We start from the raw sequence: 25,205 nt of genomic DNA, 5'->3' as shown, positions 1-25,205 counted from the left end.
TCGTCAAAATAATGGTTTTTCTCAAAACCAAAATTATTCAATGCAGAGTCAAACCCGAAAAACCACAGAGAGCACACATAGCTCCCGCGGAAAAGGCAAGGTGACCTGCAATTTCTGTTTAAGTTTGCCTTTTTACTTTTCTATAACTAGATTACAGCTATTCTAGGATTGGTTTTCGGCCAATCTAATGCTAGTTTCGCGGTAATTACCGCTCATCAGCTAGAGGTAGGTTTCAAACTAACTCGAAGGCAGAAAGTTTGGTCACCTACCCATGTTTACCATTATACAGTGAATGTATAAAACTAATCTTCATATTATCATTATTCGTTCTGTCTCTCAATCTTAAACCTAAAATTAAGATTAATATTATTACAAAAAATTAATATTAACCTCACCAGGCTTCCGGGTTGAACCGCATCGATTTTCACTGCGCCGAGCTTTCGACATCCTCTCTGATGTCTTGATGTTGATGAATGGTGTAGTGCCTGGAGCTCAGGAGACTGAGATCCCAGAAACCCTAAAGAAGACATCAGAGAGGATGTCGAAAGCTCAGCGCATTAAAAATTGGCGCGGCTTAACCCGAAATCCTCTGGAGTTTATATATAAAATAAGATATGATTCACTGAACTAAAGCTTGTTGCTACACGAGATTTAATAATATAAGTTAATAACAGTGTAAATGAAACAGATATATTCATTGTATTAGGAATATTGATACATTTTAAAACTACATATATGTAAATAAATTACCTGTTATGATTGACATGGTGGTAGACTTTCCTGCTCCGTTATGACCAAGTAGTACAGTTATTTGATTTTTATAAATGTCTAAATTCAGGTTATTGACAGCTTGTTTTTGTTTATACCTTTTGTGAAGATGGTTAACTTGAATACCCTTAGCTAAATTGGTACCTGCTTCAATCTTCTCCAAAGGAACTGTTTCAGAATCTACTGGAACCGTGGTAATAGATGGTTTTCTACAGAGCTGTAAAAAAAGTTAATAATCGAGTCAATTCTTGATAAACATCGATGAAGACATGAGAAATATGGGAATACGAGATTGGCGGAGAAAGGCGATGGATAGGGGCGTAGAGGTACAATTACAGTTCTGAGTTGAGTTTAGAGTTGAGTAGAGTCGACAACTTAGATTTTAAGATGTAGACCTCGTTACAACGTCAACTAAGTACTACTTGGAATATTAAAGTTTAGTATGTAATAAGTGTTCCTAAATAAAGATGGAAGTACCGATGTAAATAATGTTTATTAATTATATTATATGGCGATATCATTATATTATAAACTTTATAAAACAATAATACGCCTCGAGATGATGCATTACTTCTTCTTTTGGCATCATAACCCTGGATGGGTCTTTGCCTGTCTGGCTATGTCCTTCCATTCAGATCTCTCTTGTGCCCTTCTTCTCCAATGTCTTATGTTCATTGTTTTCAGGTCGTTTTCCACGTCATCCAACCATCTCGTTCTGGGCCTTCCTTTTTTTCGCCTTCCTATGGGCTTCCATTGTAACATTTTCTTTGTTGTTTTTGCATCGTTTTGTCTCTGCACATGTCCCAGCCATGACAGTTTTTGACTTTTCACAAATCTTACAATGTCATAACCTTCATTTAACTCATTAACCTCGTCGTTTCTCCTGATTCTCCATGTGCCATCTTCCTCTTGTACCGGGCCATATACTTTCCTCAGTATTTTTCTCTCGAATGTCCTGAGTTGGGCTTCATCTTTTTTCGTCATTACCCAAGTTTCACATCCATAGGTTACTACGGGTCTAATCAGTGTTCTCTAGATAGTCATTTTGGTTCTTTTGTCTAATAATTTCGATGTCATCAATCTTTTATTAGCATAGTATGTACGATTCCCGCTGGAAATACGTGCATTCATTTCGCTACTTAAGGAGTTCTTCTGATTGATTTCTGTGCCGAGATATGTAAAGGCATCCACTCGTTCGATAGTATAGTTGTCTATTGTGATATTATTTTCATTGTCAGTTATTCTTTTGACTGTCATATACTTCGTTTTTGCTTCGTTTATTTTGAGACCTCTTTTTCTTGCTTCAGGATCAATTTGTTTGAACACTTCCATTAGTCGTGGCTTATTCCTACTAATGATGGCTACATCGTCTGCATATGCTGTAATTTGTACTGATTTGGTGTTTATATGGCCGGTTATATTGGTTTTTCTGATGACTGCCTCAAGAACTAGGTTGAATAGCATGGTTGATAGGGCATCTCCCTGTCTTACTCCCATGTTGATGTTAAACAGGGGAGTCAGTTCTCCATCTACTCTGACTGCGGCTTTTGAACCCTGCAACGTCATTTTTATGAGGCTGATGTATTTCTTAGGTATACCTAGATTACAAAGGTCTTCCAGCATTCTGTCTCTTTTCACACTATCAAAAGCTTGTTTAAAGTCTATATACATATTATATAGGTCTATGTCGTATTCATAAGCTTTTTCTTGTATCGTTCTTAGTATGAATATGTTATCTGTAGTGGCTCTATTTGGTCTGAATCCATTTTGATAATCACCAATTATATTTTCGGAGTATTCTAATAATCTATTGTAGATTATACCAGAGAGAATTTTGTATATTACATTTAGCAATGTAATTGGCCTATAATTCTGGCATTCCCTCGTATCTCCTTTTTTATATATTGGCTGTATGAGGCCAACTGTCCATTCCTCTGGCATTTGCTCCTTCGTCCATATTAATGTTATTAGGTAATGGATTCTTTCCCAGAGTTCGGATCCTCCATGCTTTAATAATTCTGCCGAAATTCTGTCCGTTCCTGGTGCTTTATTGTTTTTTAGTTTATTTATTATCTGAACTACTTCTTCATAACTCGGATTTTTGATGTGCAGCTCCGCCGTATAATATATTGTCTCGTTCTGCTCATTTTCGTTGTCTGTATTTAGATTTTCTTCGAAATATTGTTTCCATCTCATTATAATTTTTTTGCTTCTCTGTTAGTAGTTCTCCGTCCTTGTCTTTGCATATCGTTAGTTTTGGTCTAAATGACTGTGTGCTTTCTTTTATGCATTTATAGAATTTTCTGCTTTCGCGTCTGTTGTTATGCTTTACGATTTCTTGTACTTGTTTTTTCATAGCCTCTCTTTTCTTTCTTCTGCATATTCTAGTCGCTTGTATTCTTTTTTCGTTATAAATCTCACTGCTATTTCTTGTGTTTCTTTGAAGTTGGTTAAGCCTAGCTTGCCTTTTTTCCTCTACTGCAGTTCTGCATTCATCATCATACCATTCCGCATTTCTTTGCCTTTTGGCTTTTCCGACAGTTTCCTCTGCTGACTCCGTTATGATGCATTACTACGAATCTTTAAAAGAAAAGTATTGAGGACCATATATGGCGGAGTTAACGAACACGGTCTGTGGAGAAAGCGATATAATTTCCAACTCTATAGACTTTTTGGTGATGCACATATCAAAACTTGAAACCCATCAAAATAAACCGACTAAAATGGGTGGGCCACGTTATGCGAACGGACCAAACTGATCCTGCTAAAATAACCATGCTAAATAGGCCTGTCGGAAGAAGAAGGGGGCGGCGACCTAAACTCAGATATCTGGACGATGTGCAGGACGATTTAAGGTAGATTAGAGAAGACTTACACTCTACAGGGAAGGATGGAAAAATGTTTTGAGGCAGGCCAGGGATCACGAAGGGCTGTAGCGTCAACTGATGATGATGAATCAATTGGTCTACATGTTTCCCAGGCTATACAGTTAAATATACCAAAGATAGGATAGTCCGAAGAATAAGGTTAATAATTCCAGTTTTGAAAGCCTCTGAACGATTGAAATAAAGGATATTTATACAAAAAAAGATCAAAGACGCACTAGACTAGAAGTATGACAAGAAGAAAGACAGCAACTTTAGCTATTACACATGGAAATTCATAAACTCTAATATCTTGGGCATGGTATAAACATTATCATTTATAATTTAATAACGTCTATGCACTACTTCTACAATCGACATAAGTCTTCAAATATCCTTCCACAGAACATCTAGGAGTTACTGAATGGTATGTACTAACCTTGGGGTAGTTTTTAATCTTATTTTACAAATATTTGTTTTTTTTTTAATAAATACTTCCATGTTTTTTATTCTTGTTTTTCGAATAAGTTTTAATTATATTTTAATTTTTATTTAAACCTAACCTGTATACGCACATGATGTTAGAATGTTACAAATGTATGCTTTAATAATTTATCATATTCAGTATATATAAATTTACTTGCCAGTGCTCTCTAATCGTCAATTATATAATTTTAAATTTTTGCAAATTCTGCAATATATTGTGGCCAACAAATTATTGCAGAAAACCTTATCTTAAGCTTATTACAAAGTCATTTGTATTTGAGTGGTGTCGTTAATTTTCGAGAGATATGTATCTACCATAAACAAATAGACCAAAACAAAGGACTATTTATTTATGGTTATATCTGCTAAATGGTTTTGTAAGTAATGCCATCAAATAGAAACGACTTAATAATAACCTGCAGACAACAAATTCTAGAATAATTTAGTGGCGACTGTACAACCACGTTTTCAAAGATTGTACGGAACGGAAAATGTTATATAACATATATAACAAAACAATATATAACAATAATAACAAAAATTAAACTATAATCTCAAATTAAAGAGAACAGTGATTTACGAATATATTTACGAGAAGACGAGCGTTGTTTTTACTTAAATAGATCTATATAACTTGGGAGCTTATAATCTATTCTTGAACAAGTTGCAAAAATTAGATATCATAAATTCAACTTGCAGTTTAATTTCATTTAATAAAATAGACAAAAAATACTATAAAAATTTAAATAATATAACCACGAATATTTTGATAAATTTCACAAATAAAGTTACAACAAAGTTTACCTTCATTAAATTTTGAATAGGGAATAATACACTCTTTCGGACTCCGTATTTTCCAGGATTAACTCCATCCATATAAAATGTAAAAATAGTGTAGATAACAGTATCGAATACTAACATTACATAAACGTTCAACATGGTGATATCATCTGATGATCCACTACCAGGCTTGAAGAAATTTGCCCAATTGATGCCTACTTCTAAAATGTAAAAACATAATTTAGATTTCTATCATTTTGTATGAGTTTGTATTTGCAAAAAACATAAATAATTTACTTTTCTTTTCAAACAATGTGAACAAAGTGAAAACTCTGGAATAAAATAATTATTAATTACAAAAGCTTTTGTTTAGATCTCGACATGGCTTTTGATAATACACTTGGAGAACCGAAAAATATAAGAAAAAACCTCCTATTACTTGATAATACTATATAATATGAAGCAGACACGATAACCTCTACAATACGAAAGCTATAATGACATCCTCAACTATATAAATACTAAAAATAGTGGACACAGAAAACATACAACCAGGCTACAGGGTTAAACTGGTACAGACACGGGTCTAAAACTACAGAAGGATCGGACGAAAAAATTTGCAGTTTTCCATTAGAAAAAAATACCTACGTATTATTTTTCATATTATATATATATATATATATATATATATATATATATATATATATATATATATATTGTATATTATATATTTGCACGTTGATTCTAAGTGGAAAATTTGTTCTGCACCCGATCTGTTCAGTCTGAATCCGGGTTTGACTCCGCGTTGAATAATTCATGCAGTCAGGTAGCAACGCTTCTTGCTGGAGCTTGAAGTAAACTAGCTGTCCCGTTCGAACTCACTGTTCATTTTTGGAATAGGTAAGAATTCTTTACTTCTTATGGATTTGAACGTGATTTGTTCCCGTTTAGGATCCTTAATGCTCTTAAGGTTTGTAGTTGGATGTGTTTGTGCCGCACAGTATCAAAGCAAAACAGCGCCGAAAACGTCACTCGGGCAAGTTGTCGTTGGCGTTTGTTAGTGGAGCATCTTGGAGGCTGTTAAGATGGAGCCGCTGTTATCGAATCACGAGGTGACCTTTTCTGACTGGATTTAATGTTTTTTCCAGATGTGTGTGGTTTAGGCTGTGTCTCTAGTTACTATTGTTCCTGCAAGCCGTTTTTACGTCTACGTCCAACTTCAAAACTAGTGGATTGCGCTATAATTCTTGTTATTGATCGTTTGCGTAAAGGGTCAGGCTTCGCCGGAGTTCGATAGACAGTCTCAATCAGTGTCACGTCAATTGAGAAAATAGTTGCGGCCATTTTCTCGGGGGACGGACAGGTATCGTTGAGTAGTGAGATTGGGAAACCGCAAAAAAAACAATCTCCCCTTGGCCGGGGTAGGAAAAAGGATTGGGTTGTAGATAGTTTCGGTAAGCTAGCGGAGTAGCTTCGAGGATGTGTGTACTCGCCCGGGAGTTCTTCAATGCAAGCCTGCATTAGAATGGACAGTAAGTGAAGTTTTATGTTTTTTTGGCTTTCGGGATCGTACCTGACCGTTGGAAGAACAAGAACTTTTTAGGGTCTCTTGGGTATTTGAATTGGGGGCGTTTATAATTTTGAGAGTAAAGTTCCTGTTAAGAGAGTTCATTCTCTCGATAATTGTTGCAACATTGGATATGTTATAGATTTCACGGGATGGGAATCTCCAGGATGTATTGTTTACACTACGCAAGATTCTACGTTCAGCTGTTATTAGTTTTCGTTTCTGATGAGCTTTCAGGAGGCATTATCTTATACTCTATAACGGACCGAATAAACGTTTTATGTATGAGTCTGAGTTTGTTAGTCCAATTTTACCTGTAAGTGGTTTAAGGAGTCGAGCTCGATTTCTAACCCTATCTAAAGTTACCCTTTGATCAGGTTTGCAGTTGAGTGTCCTTGTGTGAAAATGATCCCCAAATGGGAAGCTGTCGGGTTAGCCTTTCTCCCACCAATTCCAGGGGGAATCGGTCGTGATCAAGAGCGATGAATCTTCGTGAGGTATAAGCGCTGCGAAACACAATGACTCTCCACTTATTGCACCATCCTTCGACACCGTTTAATAGAGTTTGTGCTCTTCTGAAAGTTCTCTCAGGAAAATATCCCCTCGATGTTGTGAGGAGGAGGAGTACCGTATCATCTGCGCAGAGACTGCACCGCTCGAAAAGCGGTTACTTAAATAGTCGATCTTAGCGTGCTTCTCTCGACCGGTCCTTGGCAGCGCTTTTTGTGAGTGGCCCTGTACGTGTATAAGTAGGTTGGGTCCTACTCGTCGGCCTTATTGCTTGATTTATTTTGGTAAGCTTCAACACCATTTTCCATTTTATTGGAAGCCTTTGAGCATTATCTCTTTGATTTAGATTTTGGAAAATTTGCTGTTGCCATTTAAAATTGAATGCTGAAAAATCGTTCAGTACATTGTCATATGAACGTGGGCTTACGCAATGTGGATTTGATGTAATTGACGATAACAGACGTATACTTTTGGAAGTTCTATATCTTTTGAGATTAAATGTGTTCCACGTTAGACTAGGTTAGGTGCTTAGGCGCTTAACCACCCTTCACCTAGACCTAAGAGGTTTATTGTGGCTTATTGACACACCGTATTCTTATGTCCAAATGGAACTATACCTACACCAAGTTTTAAGATACTACGCATTCTCTATCAGGAGTAATCTGTGACTTTGGTGACATCTAAATATTGCTCCAAATTCCTTCGACCAAGAGGAACCGTTGTACCCAGTTTCAAGACTCTAGCACTTATCTTCAAGAATTACTGAACGGACCGACATACAGACAGACCAATAGACAAAGAAACAATTTCAAGAAGAACCTGTGGAGCTCTTAATAATGCAGAATAATGACTATATGTGTAATCGCTAAATAAATTTACCCAATTACTAATGTCTGAAAATCATATCTATAATATTTGGTATAGTCACATAGTAGTTTAGAAAAAAAACTATTCTGATATATCTACATATGTATAATGATTGATGTAGGTTGAAATCTTATCAGCTCTACCCAAATAAATTAGCAATACAAAATTCTCAACGAGATATTTGTTTAAAATACTATCAAAATAAATAGTTATAAAATAAAAATATAACAAACATTGTATATAAGAAATATATTTTTAAATCAAGGCTGTTAAGTTGTAAGACGTTTTTAAAATATAGAGCCATCGAGAAAAATTGTAAATAATGCAGATCGTGGATTTTAAACTTAAATGACGACGGTTGGAATTTCAGCCATTTTTCAAATCATAAACGTCAGTGCGTGATATTTATGTCATTATCTTTATCAATAGGCTGTTTTTAACAAAGACATATACAGTGCTAGCCAAAAGTTCATCCCCTCGTAATTTTTTAACGGTTATACTTATAATAGTGAAATTTGGAGTGAGGACACAAAGAGACGTAGGCTTCTCAACTAGTCGAAACAGCTGACGTAAACGTCATAGATAAACGTTACAGAGCCACTCTGACCGATAATTTTAAATCGGACCTTATGGAAAGTGATATCTCGTTTGAAAGGTATTGAAAATCCTCTTCAATCATACTAATTTTGTTTGGGTTTTTTAAGCTGATTTTGATGAATAAATTAAATGAATACTCAAATTGTAGTTCCGCATTTAATTAATAAATATTTAAGAACCAATTTTTATATTAAGTCTTCAAAATGTGCTCCATCTACTCTACAAATGTGTCGGCGGAAATTGCCCTACATTCTTCAACAATTCGTTGTTTCAAAATGTCAATACTGTCAGGTGCTGTGAACCTTAAATTTCAAGTACCTCCGCAGAAAAAATCTAATGGTGTGAGGCCAGGTGACCGAGCTGGACATTCTATCGAACCTCGTCGCCCCATTCATCTACCACGATATTCCTCATCTATAGTAGAAACCCTCAATTCAGAAGAGTGATTTCATAGTTTAAACGCCGAATATCCTCAAATTTAAATGTACACAGCGGCCCTCGAAAACTGCCTGTTTTCTCGATTGCAATTTGCGTTTCCTCATAAGAAATTACAGAATATATAAAGTAGTATATTTATTTGTGCTTCTCTATAGTAGACTTGACCAGAAGTTGTCGTACAGTGTAGCCAAATCTTGTTCACAAGTAGTAATTATGGTCATACAAAACCTGTATTCTTCCACGCAGCGATTATTACCGTCATAAAAATACCAAAAAACATGATTTTTTCAATAGTAAAAATTAAGCACAAAATTGTAATAAAATAAATTTTATTTATATGTTCCGTTTCGTTACGTATTTAAATTTATAAAATAAAAATCGATATTTTAAAACATTATTTTTCAATCGTTTGGCAATGTTGGAATTAGCGAGGGAACTCGGTTTTACAATTCGGATCCAGACATGCAGTAAAACTAGTTTTTATTATTTTTTGCCGAAGAAATGAACGAAGAAAACATTGGTGTTTCTATGGGTAAATAGTGCATGTGTTTTTGTGAGTATATTTTATGTGATAAGTTTGTAAACTTATTGTTGTCAATACTGTTTTATCAATACTGTATTGTAGTATTGATAAAACGTGTTTTTGATAAGAAGAGTGTTATAGTTTGTCGTTTTATAGTAAATATTTAGTTATATTCTTTGAAATTATTGTATATATATAGTATATATCCAGATTATTGAAACACAATAGACGAAAAACCGAGTTGTTCCAAGAGAAGACAGCAAAATTCTGATGTTGATTCCAAGAATGAAAAGCCGCAAAAGAGGCTTTCGTAATGATACGAAACGTTTATGAAGGAATTGTCGGCAGAAAAATGGCATTAAACGTTAGCCAAACGGTCGACATTTGTAGCAGTTTAACAAAAGTATCCGTTAGCTGTATTTATCGTGTACTTAAAAATACATCGGAAAATAAAAAGCAAGAAAAAGGTAAAACTAGAGGTAGGAAAAGCATTGTTTTGGATGACGAGACAAGGAATATTATACGTCGAAAAATTCATTCATTTTATTTTCGGAGTGAAATTCCAACACTGAAAAAAATTTCTCAAGAGCTCGAAAATGATGACTCTTTACCCAAGATATCTCGTAGGGTCTTAATCAGGACCATGCACGAAATGAACTTTCGATACGTAAAACGCAACAGAAAAAGTATGCTATTAGAAAAAAATGAAATTATTCTGTGGAGAAGAAAATATTTAGAAGAAATACGAAAAATTCGCAGCACTGGATGCAAAATATATTATTTGGATGAAACCTGAATTAACGAAGGTCATACAGTTGGAAAAGTTTGGTAAGATTTAAATGTAAAAAGTAAACGCGAAGCATTTATAGAAGGCTGGTCTACAGGATTAAAGGCTCAATCAGGAAAGGGACGGCGTTTAATCATCACCCATATAGGAAGTGATACAGGGTTCCTTGATGATGGTTTGCTTCAATTTGAGTCGAAAAAAACAGGTGATTATCATGAAGAAATGACTTCTGAAGTATTTGAGCGCTGGTTTAAGAGAATCCTACCAAAATTGGAATCTGGGTCTGTGGTTGTTATGGACAATGCGCCATATCATATCCGCAGACTAGAACAATTACCGACGACGGCATGACGGAAAGGGAGAATCCAAGAATGGCTTACAGAAAAGGGGATTGCATACGAAGAATCAATGCTCAAAATTCAACTACTTGACATTGCACGGTTAAGGAAAAGTGAATATCTTAAATATGTTGTGGATGAAACTGCAAAAGATTATGGTGTTAAAGTTTTGCGTCTACCACCTTATCATTGCGAACTTAATCCCATTGAACTTATCTGGGAGCAAGTGAAAGGAGAAGTAGCACGTAATAACAAAACGTTCAAATTAAACGAAGTTAAGGAACTTTTGATTCAAGCAATCCTCCATGTAACTCCAGAGAAATGAGCTAAATGTATAGGCCACATAATTAAAGAAGAATATCGTATGTGGGAACTTGACACTCATGTCGAAGTTTTACTAGAGCCAATTATAATTACACCAGGTGAAGATAATGACAGCGATAGCAGCACTGCATCTTCAGATTTAGACAGCGAATAATATTTTCTAATAGTTTAGTAGGAACATCAGCATAAAAAAACCAAAAACAAAAAAAAAACGAGAAGAACATAGTAAGTGTGTATAGTGTTTGTGTTAGAATAGAGGGAAAATATGGCTCTTGGCGAACACCCATTTAAAAAAAAAGTAACGCGCCACAAGACATACCTCTCGGGTGGTGTGGAAACTGTCTTAAAATTTGTTTTAAAAACATTTCATTGTGTAACTCTTTAAGGGCGGGTCACGTCAAAAGACGTTTTAGCGTAACTTCCGCGGCAACCGGGTGGCATCAGTAAGCTTTCTGCAAAATTACTTGTTTTTTATAGCTTTTTGTTTGTGGCATTCTGTATTTTTAGGAGACAGTAGGGAATAAGCCACAAAATATTTATTCATAGGTTTAATTTACTGACGTTTCGATCTCTATATAAAGAGATCGTTTTCAAATATACAAATGATAGCAATATTTATTTTTTTTGTGGCTTTTTGCTTGTGGCATTCCGTATTTTTAGGGAGAATGTTGGAAATAAGCCACAATACATCTATTTACATGTTTATTTTACTGACGTTTCGATCTCTATTACAGAGACCGTTTTTAAAGTTAAGAAAAAAAAAGAAAATAATATAAGAATATATAAATATATAATAATAAACAAATAAAATAAATATAACTATAATTTATATCTTTGAAAACGGTCTTTGGATATAGAGATTGAAACTTCAGTAAAAACCAGATAAATATATTGTGGCCTATTTTGAACAATAATATTTAAACAATATAATATAATTAACGTTGAAATAAAAGTGAGAGAACGCCACTGGATTTTCATACGTCTTTCCCCACTTCTACGCCTTCAAACGATGACTCACTCAACCCAAATAGTGAAAATAGAGTTTAGGTAACGTATTACTGCATTCCTCTATAGAGGAAATTAGTATCATAGACATATATAAAGACTACAGTACGACTAACAGTCTACGTTTGCTGTGATTGGTCGTCATCGCCATATGATTTGATGAATTTGTTGAGGTTATGGACATGGGGAAAGGCAAAGAGAATAATGATGATAATGAATGTTCAAGAAATAAAAGTAATTAGAGGAATATCTAAACAAAAAATTACCTAACCAAAAAAATTAAAACAATACCTATATATTACATATCGGATACATATTGGAAGTTGGCAAATATTTACATACCACAAAAGAAAAAATAATTACATTTTTAATAAAACTTTAATAGCCAGCTTAATCCTAAAATCCCTTACTACCAATACCTAACCTTACTACCAATTTTAATGAACATGAAACCCGCCAAATTTTAAATTAAGATACACCCATCGACCAACCAAGCAAACGTAGTCTGTTAATCTTACTGTGAGACTTGACATCAAGACGATAGAGAGAGCGTAACATAAAATAACGAGCTAGAAAGACATAGAGGAAATTAGTTGAGTGATCTTGAAGGCATTGGAAACTGCCGACTTGCTAAGTCTATTTTATATTTTAAGCCTATGGTTTTTTAAACATATTGTATTAAAATTTTTATTAAAAAATTGTTTACGTTATGTAAATGTCAAACTGTGTAAGTGACTAAAATCCCAACATGCGTTATTTTTATTGCAGATATTACTCGTTTTTTTTTCGATCGCTCTATAATATAATCTATTTTTAAGTAAATATTCATTTAAATTGTAAAATGAAACACAAATCTTACCTCTTTCTTCAAATATAGAAATGATGGAGTATCCGTAATGAAGGGACATATTTGGTAGTATGTTTAAAAGAACGTTGGATAACCAAGATAATTTGTTTGCTTCATCTAGTCCGAATGCGTATTTCGGTACGAAAAATGATAAAATCCATACGAGAATTCCTGCGACCAATGCAATTGTGGCTGAAAATAACAAATTAAATTATAAATAATCGATTTGCTGAGTTGTCTAATTATCAGCTACATAAAAATTCCTACCACTATTATTAATGGCTGGAATAAAAGTACAGTTTCATACTTTTTAATTTAAAATCGAAGAGTGAATCATGAATAATGAGAGTTTATACTAAAACAAAACAAATCAAACTAATTGAAGTCGTACTAGTCAAATTTTTTGAATCCTTTGCTTATTTATCCGCCATTTACATTTTTGGTAGAACGTGCATTGCCTAGGTTATAGCATTATACATTGTATGCATACATTTTACTATTTTTAAAGGACTAAACTGATAATTGAGGAGCTACATACAGAATCCCTAAAAAAGGACTGAAAATGAATTTCAGCCAAACTAAACTAATGTCAAACAAAGATGACAAACCTATGATAAACATCCAAGGGACAGAGATAGAACACGTAGATGAATATACATATCTGGGTCAAAATGTCAAGGTAAGGAAAGAAAATCAGACTACCGAAATAAGCAGACGTGTAAAAATGGGATGGGCAGCATTCGGAAGACTCTCATACATACTTAAAAATAAAAATATACCTCAAAGACTGCGAAGCAAAGTATTTAATTCCTGTATCCTACCTGTACCTACATATGGAGCTCAAACCTGGATATTCACTAAAATAAACATGGAGAAGATCAGAAAAACTCAGAGAGCTATGGAACGACAGGTGCTGGGTATCTCACTCAAAGACCATAAAATCAATGAAAACATTCGTAAGTAAAAAGTAAAAGATGCTGTCGAATTGGCAGCTAAACTGAAATGGAAATGGGCTGGACATAACGAACGTCTTACAGATGGCCGATGGAATAAAGAAATCGGGAATTGACGGCCATATGAAGCCAAAAGACCACGAGGAAGACCGCAAATGCGATGGAGCGACGATATTAAAAGAACTGCAGGGCCAATGTGGAAACGTCTTACAAGCAACAGAGATGAATGGTGAGAATTAGGAGAGGCCTATATTCGGCCATCCGAATAGAAAAAAGGGCTTAAAAAAAAGGACTAAACATTGTGGTGATAAAAACAATCGATTTACCAAAAAATAGTAATTTCATGCAGTGCAATATGGTTGTACTAAACCGTTTAAAAAAGGTGTTTCTGTTTATTTTTACAGGTAATAAACATTTTATATCTACTCTGTTGTTTTAAATTAATAAGTTGTGTTCTGTCATAGTTTCCTGTTAAAGGATGCAGAACTTTTAGAATCTTAAGTTATTTCAACCAAAACATACGAATTCACACCGATCAAGTATTCCAAATTATGTAGTGAACATTTAATTTAATTTAATTTGATTACTTTGACAGATAAGCATAAAAATTTAATATTTTGAATGTTTCAGAACATAATTTTGGTACCTATTAATGTAACACCAAGTTAGCAAAACGCTTATTTGACCACCTATACGTAAAAACAAATTCTTTGCCAATTGGCATGTCAGTTATCAGCACTACGAAAGATAAATGGAGGCGGCGACGCCGTATAATATAAAGACTACAGACATTATGGATATTATCAATGGTATTTTTTTTAAGAACGATTGTGGTATAATTGCGTCTTGAATGTCATAAGAATTTGTGTAGGCGGCGATTATCTGGCGTTATTAAAAAAAAACTATACAAGGAGTTTCTGTTTATCGGTTTCCAAATACGCTAAGGAGGGCCAACAACTAATTTGGCCCTCCATACATAATGTAATATCATCCATTTAGCTTATCAAAGCTTTAGTTGTATCACAATTGAGCAATAGTGTTAAATTTTGGATTTTGTTTTATTTGATGTCCGTATAATGTCATTAAGTTAGTTAGCATTATCAATTATTGGATGAATAACATAATATACTTACGTCTACTGAAAAAGGAACTGACGGCGAAACAAAATGCTACTGCAGCCATACAATACAATATCAGAAAAACGAATAGTATTCCGCCGTTGGCAAATTCAACAAGTGGAGAGTCGGACCCAAACATTGGTACTTTCATAAGAATAGATATAACACTAATGGCGAAAAACATCGGTATCATGGCATAAATAAACCAACCAAACCAGAGCATCCAGGATTTCATTCCTACCATTTTCATTAGTTCCTGGAATATAAAAAATCTATTAGTATTGTTAATAAAATTTACTTAGTACCTATTGTCAAAAATACTAACAACTACGTTTATCTAAATTTAGGTAATTTCTGCCAACAAGCTCTTAAATTGTCATATATATATATATATATATATATATATATATATATATATATATATATATATATATATCCATATCGGAATCAAAGATATTACGTAATGCTGCATTGTAGTAAGGGTTTATGGGCTACGAGACTGGAATTGATCCTTCCTGGCAACATATCTGTAATTCATCATCATCGACATCTAGCGTCCAATAGCCACTGCTGAACAGGGGCCTCTTGCATCCTTTTCCACTTAGTTCGATCTTGCGCTATCTGAATCAAATTTATAGTCACTCTTTTTATGTCATCGGTTCATCTTGTCGGTGGTCGACCTCTGTGTTGTTATTCTGTCAATAACGTCTGCTACTCCTGATCATTTCCGTATAGTAGCATTAGGTTCTATAGCGTAGAGAAACCCGTAACTAGTACATTGTAGTTTACTCACTGTCGTTCTTGTCAGTGCTAGGGTATCAACACCATAAGTCATCATCTGGCAGAATGATACGATGAGAATAAATACATTTTTTTTTTCAGACACATTAGAATCTTTGACCTAAAAATATCATTCATCTTTGAAAATGCAGCCCAAACTAGATTTATTCTTCTCTTCCACTCGATTATTTGGCTGTCCCGATTTATTCTGATCTCAACTGGCTCTATGTCCCGAGACTGAGATATTTTTGCAGTGGACTAAATTGGTCATAAATTGTGTTTTCGAAAAATTTATTTTAATGCCCAATCTTTTGGTGGCAGTATGGAGCGCTTGGAGCATTATCTGCGTCTGTTCTAACCTGCCAGAACGATGTCATCTGCAACTTAAGATTATTTAAAAATTTTCCATCTACATTGACTCCCTTCTCGTTCCAATCTATTGTTTTATAATGTAATCTAGTAAAGTTGTAAACAATTTAGGAGACATGTCTCCTTGCCGAACGCGTCTTTCAATACAAAAGGTGACAGTATCCTTATTAAGTGTTACACAAGCTGTAGCATGCTCATATATGTATTTGATGAGGGGTATATATCGGTGGGATATGTATTGCGTTAGAGCATGGAGCATTTAACCTTGGTTGGCCGTATCAACTGCTTTTTCAAAGTCGACAAAGACAAGTATCAGGGGTCTATTTTTGTTTGTTCCCTATGCATCTCTAAACACTTGCTTACAAGGTTGATAAAAGTCTAGTTTTGATGTCAATCTATTAGTTATTAATTTCATAAACAACTTATAAATATGAGATAACAAGCTAATAGACCTATAGTTCTTTAGCTCCGTTATATATCTCCCTTTTTGTGTATGACTATAACAGTTTTATTCCACTGAGACGGTGTTACTTCTTTTGATAAGATGAGTTTTATAATTGTACTAATGCTTTTAATACTATCTTTCCCTCTGCTTTAACTGCTTCTATAACGATTTGGTCATAACCAGCTGCTTTTTTGTTTTCATTAATGCCTTAACGATTTAATGATTTTTTTCAATTGTTATTTCTTGAATGTTTTCTGAACTTACATTGTGACTTTTCTCAACTGAATGGCGACTTTCTCATCATTTTTTCTATATAGTTCCGTGTAAAATACTTCAACTATCTTAATTATATTCTCTTTATCGGTTGTTACTTTTCCATTTCGATCTACCAGCTTAACAATATTCTTCTTACCTGGAGCTTGACTTCTCTTCAGAACTCTTACAACTTCTGTTTTCCTCGACAACCATTGTAATCTTCATTAAGTTCTCGTAGTAAGCATGCGTTCCTATCGTGTCTGTTCTTAAGTTTAATTTGTGTCTCCATAAGTCTTTTCGTCTTTTGATTGATTTTGTTATCCTTTATCCTTAGTATTCCTGCGATTTGTACTACACGTTTTCTCTGTGTTCTTTATGGCTTTTATTAAGTTATCGTTTATGGTATCGACATCCATATCGAATTGCGAAATCGATATACAGGGCGTTTCAAAAAAAGGTAACCCCGTCTCTAGGGTAGGTAAAAAAGTCTGTTTAAGTTTACTTGAAATTTTGATTAACAATTATACTCAAAAAGTTATATTGACTAATACTAACTTAGTACGATCCGTGTAACTAGCGTCCTCTATGACAATCAGATATAAAAACAAATTCATAGGATGCATCAGCTTCCAAAATATATTCGTATAAAATTTCATTACAATGTTGCCAGTAGTTTCGGCAAAATCGTAAAAACTGCGTAAATTTTTTTTTCTTTAACGCCCTGTATCTTGAAAACGGATGGCGTTACAAAAATTTTTTACTAAGCAAATCCCAATTATTTTTCAGTTTTTTACCTACCCTAGAGACGGGGTTACCTTTTTTTGAAACACCCTGTAGATCTGTAATTTGCGGCAGACATTATTAAAGTCGGCCGAGCACGTAGACGTAGCTTTATATAACTCCTGTCATTCACTGACAATTACTATTAGGTTATTTGGTATTCGGTCTAATGTTTTCTCAGATTAGAGTACAAAACGAAACGTTAATAAACTTATTGGTTTATAAAAAAATGTGTAACAATGTCTCACCTTTGTTCCTGAATGCTTCTCTTCAACAACTCTCTTAAGAACCGCTGGACACAAAAATATAAAACTAAATAATGTGATTAGCGGCAAAAATTCCAAAAATAGTGTTGTTATAGCAGAGTCTACTTTATGGGGAGGGTATGGAAATTCTTGTATTTGTACAGAGTAAGTATCCTCTATATTGTTAGTACCCAAATTTTGCTCCAAGAATGACATATCTAGGGCTAGTTGAATTTTCAAAAAATCTTCGTCCCTATAAACGTATTCTGTAATATAAAAAAACAGAATGTTAATTACGTTGAAATAATAACACGTTCAGTTAATATTGAGATTGAAGTTTTTTTTTTGTAATTATTTATATGGACATTAAATCAGCAATTACTTGCTGAAGCATCGAAACATATCATCTAGTATGTTAGTTAAACAGTTTATAAGTAAAACCCTTTCGGGCTACATCACAGAACATTTTCGGAATGATTATTCCATCATCAGTGCTTTTTCCCAAAATAAGTATTACCACTTTAATTAAAGCAAACGTGAAGATTAAATTTTAACTAGGGTTATAGCAAAAATGTACTTACTAGGTATACATGTTTGAAACCATGAAATATTGGGGTAAAAATCCTTTAAATATAATTAAATTAATTTGAGTTACATTGTTGCTGATAATATTCTATGTTGTTTAAGATTTAGACGGAATTTACTTCACGGTAACGTAAGACTCCAAAACTGGGGTTGCTGGCCTTAAGGTAAAGTGTCTACGAGGACTTGTTAATAGCAACTGATCAAAATGACGCTTTTGGACGGAAGTCGGAAGAAAGCAGTCAATGTAACCGGAAGTATGTGCCTAAATATGACTATAGCTAACATTGTGTATACTTTTGTATCGAATATGTTTAAAAATTGTGATTACTTATAACAGTAGCACAGTAGCAAACATTAATTAATATGTTAGGATAAATGTGAAATATACCCTGAAGGTTTATTAGAAAATTGTAAACGAGGTATTGTTATAGATGGAATGAAGTTAAATAAAAGTTTTGATTGTAGGTTGGCAAACATCAATACATATATCTGATTAATCGATGACGAACTGAAAAATTAATTAATAAGAGTATTTAATAATTACATGCTTTAAACAAAAATGATATATTTTCCTTTATCTAACGTTTGTCGATAAAAATTAGGTTAAAGCATTTTTGTTTCAGTTATCTTTAAGTTATTTAAGTTATTATTAAGCTAAGGTTAGAACTTATTATGTAATATGTTTTAGACAAATTTCGTAAAAAAATGGTCAAAATTTATATTATTTTCATGCATTTTTGTATAATAAAATGGTTTTTTCATGCTTTTTTGTTTTCTTTGTGCTTTTAAATCCGAACTCAACGGCGTTCCTGGAAATTTCAAAGTGATATTTCTTAATGTATGTTGATGATGTAGTCTTAGTAGGAAAAGAGCTAAAAGTAAAGGAGTATCAAGAGTGACCAAATATAATAGTTTTAATTATCCTCTGCCTGAGGATGAGAATTCATACGGAAACTTTTTCCTCAGGTGGAGGATAGGTGTGAAAGGATTATTGGTTTCATAGATGCGGAACCTTTTACTGAGTTGGAACTCGGCGAGACTGTTGGACGGATGAAGATCCGAAAGGCACCTGGCATAGACGGAGTCATGCCGGAGACAGTAATACCCGCAGGTTTTCCTGAGATTGCTAAACAAACTGCTTGAACAACAGCAGTTTCCAACAATGTTGAAAGAAGCTGAGGTTGCCCTTATCCCGAAAGGTAGAGGTGAAGAGGAAGAGGTACGATTTCGGCCAATTTGCCCTCTTAGTTCGATAGCTAAATTGTACGAACAGCTTGTTAAATGCCTTGAGCGAGAGCTGGAAGAAAAGCATCCGCTGAGCGACCGCCAATATGGTTTTAAGGCCAAAAGGTCTACCATAGATGCGGTCACAGAAGTAAACTCTTCAGTTAGGCAGGATACAAAGAGATGGGTGGCTCTTATCCTGCTTGACATCAAGAATGCCTTTAATACGGCATCATGGGTAAAATCATGTCCAGGCTGAGAGAATTGGACGTTAGTGAGTACCTGGTCAATGTAATTGACAGATTACTGACAGGTCCATAAGAGAAAAAGATACCAGCATTAGTTTGTCGCAGGGTTCAGTACTAGGTCCCATCTTCTGGAATGTCCTGTACGACAGGGTGTTGAGGCTACAGATGCCAAGGGGATGCACTCTTGTAGCTCATGCCGATGATCTCGCACTGATTGCGAATGCGAGTCAGAAAACGGACATGGCTAATGCGGCTAACACAGCCCTGCGTCGCATTTCTCTTCGCTTTGTAGTGGAAGGTGTGGAGGTTGCACCGGTTAAATCGATTAAGTATATGGGACTCTGGTTATCGGAAGGACTAAGGTTCGAAGTACATATCCAAAAGACGGTCGCGAAGGCGAACCGAAATCTGGAGGCGTTGATACGGCTGATGCCAAACATTGGAGGCCCAGGTAGCACCAAAAGAAAGGTGTTAAATTTAGTTTTCCAGTCGGTGGTAACCTACGCTGCCCCCGTGTGGTGTAGCGTACTAAATATTGCAAAATACGCTAAGCTGATGCAGATCGCAAAGGCAATTGCTCCTCAGGGTATCTAGCGCATATAGGACAGTTTCAAATGATGTCATTGGAGCGGTGATACCGATCGTTTTGTTGTGCAAAGGGCGAGCGAGGATGTATGAGAGGATGATGGATGTAAATATAGATGAAAATGAGAGAGAAAGAACGATAGTAGAGTGGCAGAGAGAATGGGCGAATGCTAGCGGAAAGGCAAGGTGGACTAAGGAGCTTATTCCCGATCTGAGGCCGTGGTGGGAATGTGTTCAGGAAACTAGACTACTTCCTGACGCAGTTTCTGGCCGGACATGGTAGTTTTGGCACCTTCACAAATAGAATAGGCAAATCTGCCTCGGCAGACTGTACTGTTTGTGGGGTACTGGACGCTTCCGCCCACATTTTTAACTGCCAAAGATGGGCAAATGAGAGGGGATATTTCGAAAGGCGAATGGGTTTCGGGCTGGATGAAAGAAACGTAAACATAATGTAGAGAGGAGAGAAAGAATGGAGAGAAGTACACTGTCTGATTTCTGGGGTGATGACAAAAAAGAAGCAGGAGGACAGAGAAGGAAATTGAGCCAGGGATCTGAAATTTATGATTAATATTATTTATTAGTTTATGGCCTAACGTCTGAAAAATTTTCTGATTTACGGTAATAGTTATGGTTATTTATAAATTTTTAGTTTCTTATTTTAGTTGTTCATTGAGTGGCAAGACCACCTCTCTAGAACGGTGGTTAAGGTTTTAGCCAGAACACAATTTAAAAAGCATCGGTAAATTCATGAAGTTGCATGAAGTAAATTTAGAGAGCAGTGGTGTGTTATGCGACAAAGATTTCCAACGATTGCATGTGTCAGAAATGAGAATGTTCCGAGAATGTCTAAGTAAAGTGACAAATGGGGATTAAATATGAATAAAGGTAGAGACTGAAGATCAACCAAAAAATATTTAATTTCATAATGAAGACGGCCATGAAAGCTATAGCTCAAAAAAATGTTAACAGCAGTCTAAAAACTAACTTTTGTTTGTACTAGCCAGTAATTCCAGTGTTTCGTTTCACTTGTGCAAGCGCGGTTGTCCAGTTCTGTTCACGTGTTGATTCATCATCCAGCTATTTGTAACGGTTTTAGTGGAACCTGCTTCGAGAAAACTCATATGCGTAGATAAGTCTTCTTAATTATACTTTAAAACTATACTTTATTAACTTCAAAAAATAACAAATTATTGTTTACAACAAATACGTTACCGAAAATTACTTTTAAAACATCACTTCTCTGAAAAGATACAATAGATCTAACGTTGGATACTTTTATGTCATTTCTAGAATTTACTTTAGTCTTGTATGACTAGTCATTGCGTCAAGGTGTTTTATTTTTTGTATTAGTGGCGTCCAATAAATAAATTCAATTAAAAACTCTATAATGGAAGCTTATCAAACTTGTAGTTATCCGTTAATAGTATCTTAAGACACATTGAACAAATTTAATTTGCCAAAATTTCGTTCAGCATCCGAATGCTGTCCATTTGTTCCAAACTTATTCGACTCTGAAATGCATTTTTTTTCCCGGTTTTTTATAGCGTTCTCCGCCTTCCGGTTCCCAGTTTCCAGCTACGTCGGTCATTCCATTCGCCAGGGTGAAGGTTTCTTTCCGACATTGCCTTCTGAATGCCGCCCAGCCAGGATTGTTTTGGCCTTCCTCTCTTCCTTCTTTCCCTTGGCCTCCATTTTAAAATTTGGTTTGGCAGCCTGTCGTCGTCCATTCTTTTCACATGAGCATACCAGATCAGTTGCTCCTTTGAATTTCGTCAATGATGGTTGACTTGACTCCCATTATATTTCTGATATGGTCATTTTGTATTCTATCAAGCCTTGATTTTCTAGCTGATCTTCTCCAGAAGTCCATTTCCAATGCAAGTAGGCGTCGCTTAAGGGATTTAGTAAGTTGCCATGTTTCGCATCCATAGAGCACTATACTTTTAAAGATGGAGTTAAAGAGAAGATGCTTTCTTTGATTTGATAGTTCTTTTGACCATAGCATCGGGTTTAGGCATCCTATCACCCTTTTTCCTTTCACGATTCTTTGCTCTATCTCTTTTCCGGTGCGCCCACTCTTGTTGATTGTTGTTCCCAAATATATATATTCCTCACAGTTCTTGTTTCATGTTCGTTGACCATTAGATCTTCTACTTCATTCCCGATGCATAAGTATTGCGTTTTGTTTCTATTTACAGAGAGGCCCCATTCTTCATATGTTTTAAACAACCGTCTCGTCATGAATTCTAAATCTTCCTTGTCTGCTTCCACTACTACTTGGTCGTCCGCAAAATGTAGAGTGTATAATGTTGTATCGTCGTCAAGTTGAATCCCCATTCCTGAACATGATCTTCTCCAGTGTTTTAGTGCTTCATTTAAATAGATCTTAAATAGTATTGGAGAGAGGCAGCATCCTTGTCGTAAGCCTTTTGTTACTGGAAATTCTTCTGATAAGGTGTTGTTTAGTTTGATTTTTGATGATGCTTTATTGTATAATTGTTTGACTGCGGCGATGATCGTGCTATTTAATGAAGATCGTTCAAGAGACTGTCACAGCTTTCTCACAGGAATCGTGTCATATGCTTTTGTGAGATCCACAAATAAAAGATGTATTTCCTGGTTTCTTGCGACTTTCTTTTCATTCAGTTGTGTTCGGGTAAATATATGGTCTACGCAAGATCTTCCAGCTCTAGATCCTGCTTGCTGTTCAATTTCATGAGGTTCGTATTCTTTCTCAATCATGTTTTTTAAGATTTTACCAAACAGCCTGCTAAAGGTACTGGTGACAGATACATCTGTAGTTTCCGCAAATATCTTTTGGACCTTTTTTGTGAATTGGAGTAATCCATGCTTCTTTCCAACTATTCGGGATTTCTTCCCCATTGAAGTATCTTGTGAATAGCACTTTAAGATAGCTTATTAGTTTTGGTGTTCCGTTTTTTAGAAGTTTTGCTGGTATGTTCTCCGGCCCAGATGATTATTTTTCATTTCATTTAATCTAATTTATTCATTTTTCAGTTAGCTTACTGTACATTTTCCATTCACTCCTGATCTGGAACTCTAATAAGGGACGGGTAATATGTGTATGTTTTTGGGAGTTAATCCGAAGTCTGCCGAAAATATGGCTGGTTGTTTTAGGTCCTTTGCGACAACTCTGTAGCTTAAGTTTGAGCCCACAGACATGAAACATGTCCATTGTAGGAAGGTATCTCTTGATTGGCACATGTTCAATATGGAAGCGTGTTATGACTCTGATCTGATTCCCGCTTATTTTCCGCAGTACTTCAGCCCTATTATCCGTCCAATATTACTTTGCCATGTGCTTCCCAGTGAGAGTTCTGCTGCCTTTTTCCGGTTGCGGAAAATGCTCTTTGACACCCCCACGGCCGACTTAGGACTGAATTATTTTGTAGCTGATGCTCTTCTAGCAAGTCATGATCTCTTCCATAGCCGTGTATTGCCTGGTGGCCTTGAACCCATCCCAATGTGACACTGTTATGTTCCGCCAGTCTGTTGAGTTCCTCTCGGCATTCCCACATTAGCCCAGAGTCCACCTTGGAGCTTATACGAGCCCATTGGCTGCTTGGCTATCTGTGCGTATATTAATCCGCTTCAGTTCGAAAGCCCCCATGTTAATGTATCTTGCACCTCTAAGAGGAGTAGAAATGTTTAAATTTCCACCACTACTGAATATTCCTGCACCCGACCCTTCTGCAGTTTTACAACCGTCTGTATTCTGGGTATAACCCTGCAGCCTGCGCCAAGTGTTTCCTCTGGTCCATTTATCTCGTGAGCAAATGTCCACATGAAAACGTACTTTAGGCCTCTATCTGGGTACCTTATGGTTAGAAATCATTATCCATTCTTATCTCCCCCTTATAACTATGAGAAAGTTCCAGTAGGAATTCATAGATGCCGTTGGTGTGCTCCTTATAACCAGAGCTTTAATCCCACAGAGTTCCACAGCTATCTGGGGCATCGCTTAAGGCAACACTTTTTCCCCTGTACCGTGCATCCTCTGGGCACAATAGTATTACACCTCTTGTAACATAAATTAATATCCTTGAAATCATTCACGGATTAAAATAATAACGGACTTTGTATGTATGGTTCGTATATTTAAGATATTATTTCTGTTTTCATACTTAAGTATTTGTTCTCAAAAGTAATCGTAAAATTTTAAATTAATTCAACTAGACCTTATGCATCTACATAGTGTATATGGACGGAAATATATAAATACAACACTTATTATTATCTATATATCTATATATAGATATTGCTATCTTAAAAAATTAGGTTAATAAAACTTACATTGTTTGTTTTCTTTGTAAATAAATAAACATTACAAAATACGTTATTGGTCGTAACGTATTTTTAAAAAGCAAGCGAACGGTTTCAGGTACTATTCTCAAACGGTTTAGTTCAACAACTTAGTTAAGTTAATACCAGAACCGTATCATTTTTTAAGAGCTTAGTGAAAAAATCGGTTGCGATATTGTAAAAAGACTATCGTAGTGAAAAATAGCGATTCTATAACCAGTAAAATGAGACATGCTGAGTTAAAATTGATGCATAAAAAAATTATTACAAGTTTAAGCGAAAAGATTTTTTTTTAATTGTTAGTAGCTGTTTTAATAATTAATAAAATCATGAGAAGTTTGTACGCATCCTAACACTTTATATATTGATAATATATAAACAAGTATATATATATATATATATATATATATATATATATATATATATATATATATATATAAACTAGATTTGGAATAATGCCAAATAAGGTTCCGAACATCTAACTATTGCCCTAAAGAATCAGGTATTGGAAATCTCTTGGAAAATAATACACAAGGGGATCAGCAAAAAAATCTTCTTTATGTGCTCGATCTTCATCGGAGGTGGGCGAAC

The 25,205-nt window shown here is 35.1% G+C and overlaps 1 protein-coding gene across 2 annotated transcripts in view; it reads right to left on the bottom strand.

Annotated features, from left to right (window-relative positions):
• LOC140434966 (phospholipid-transporting ATPase ABCA3-like) overlaps positions 1-25,205 on the bottom strand; it is a 117,508-nt gene that overhangs the window by 41,945 nt on the left and 50,358 nt on the right. For both annotated transcript variants that reach the window (XM_072523612.1, XM_072523613.1), the window contains exons 4-8: positions 17,650-17,912; positions 14,788-15,028; positions 12,714-12,893; positions 4,923-5,119; positions 751-985 (exon numbers count right to left, since the gene is read on the bottom strand). In XM_072523612.1, coding sequence (XP_072379713.1) covers positions 751-985; positions 4,923-5,119; positions 12,714-12,893; positions 14,788-15,028; positions 17,650-17,912 — 1,116 coding nt within the window. The remainder of the gene's footprint in view (positions 1-750; positions 986-4,922; positions 5,120-12,713; positions 12,894-14,787; positions 15,029-17,649; positions 17,913-25,205) is intronic.

Source organism: Diabrotica undecimpunctata, chromosome 2, assembly GCF_040954645.1.
Source record: "Diabrotica undecimpunctata isolate CICGRU chromosome 2, icDiaUnde3, whole genome shotgun sequence".
In the NCBI taxonomy this organism is placed as follows: Eukaryota; Metazoa; Arthropoda; class Insecta; order Coleoptera; family Chrysomelidae; genus Diabrotica; species Diabrotica undecimpunctata.
This window is presented reverse-complemented; position numbering and strand designations above follow the sequence as displayed.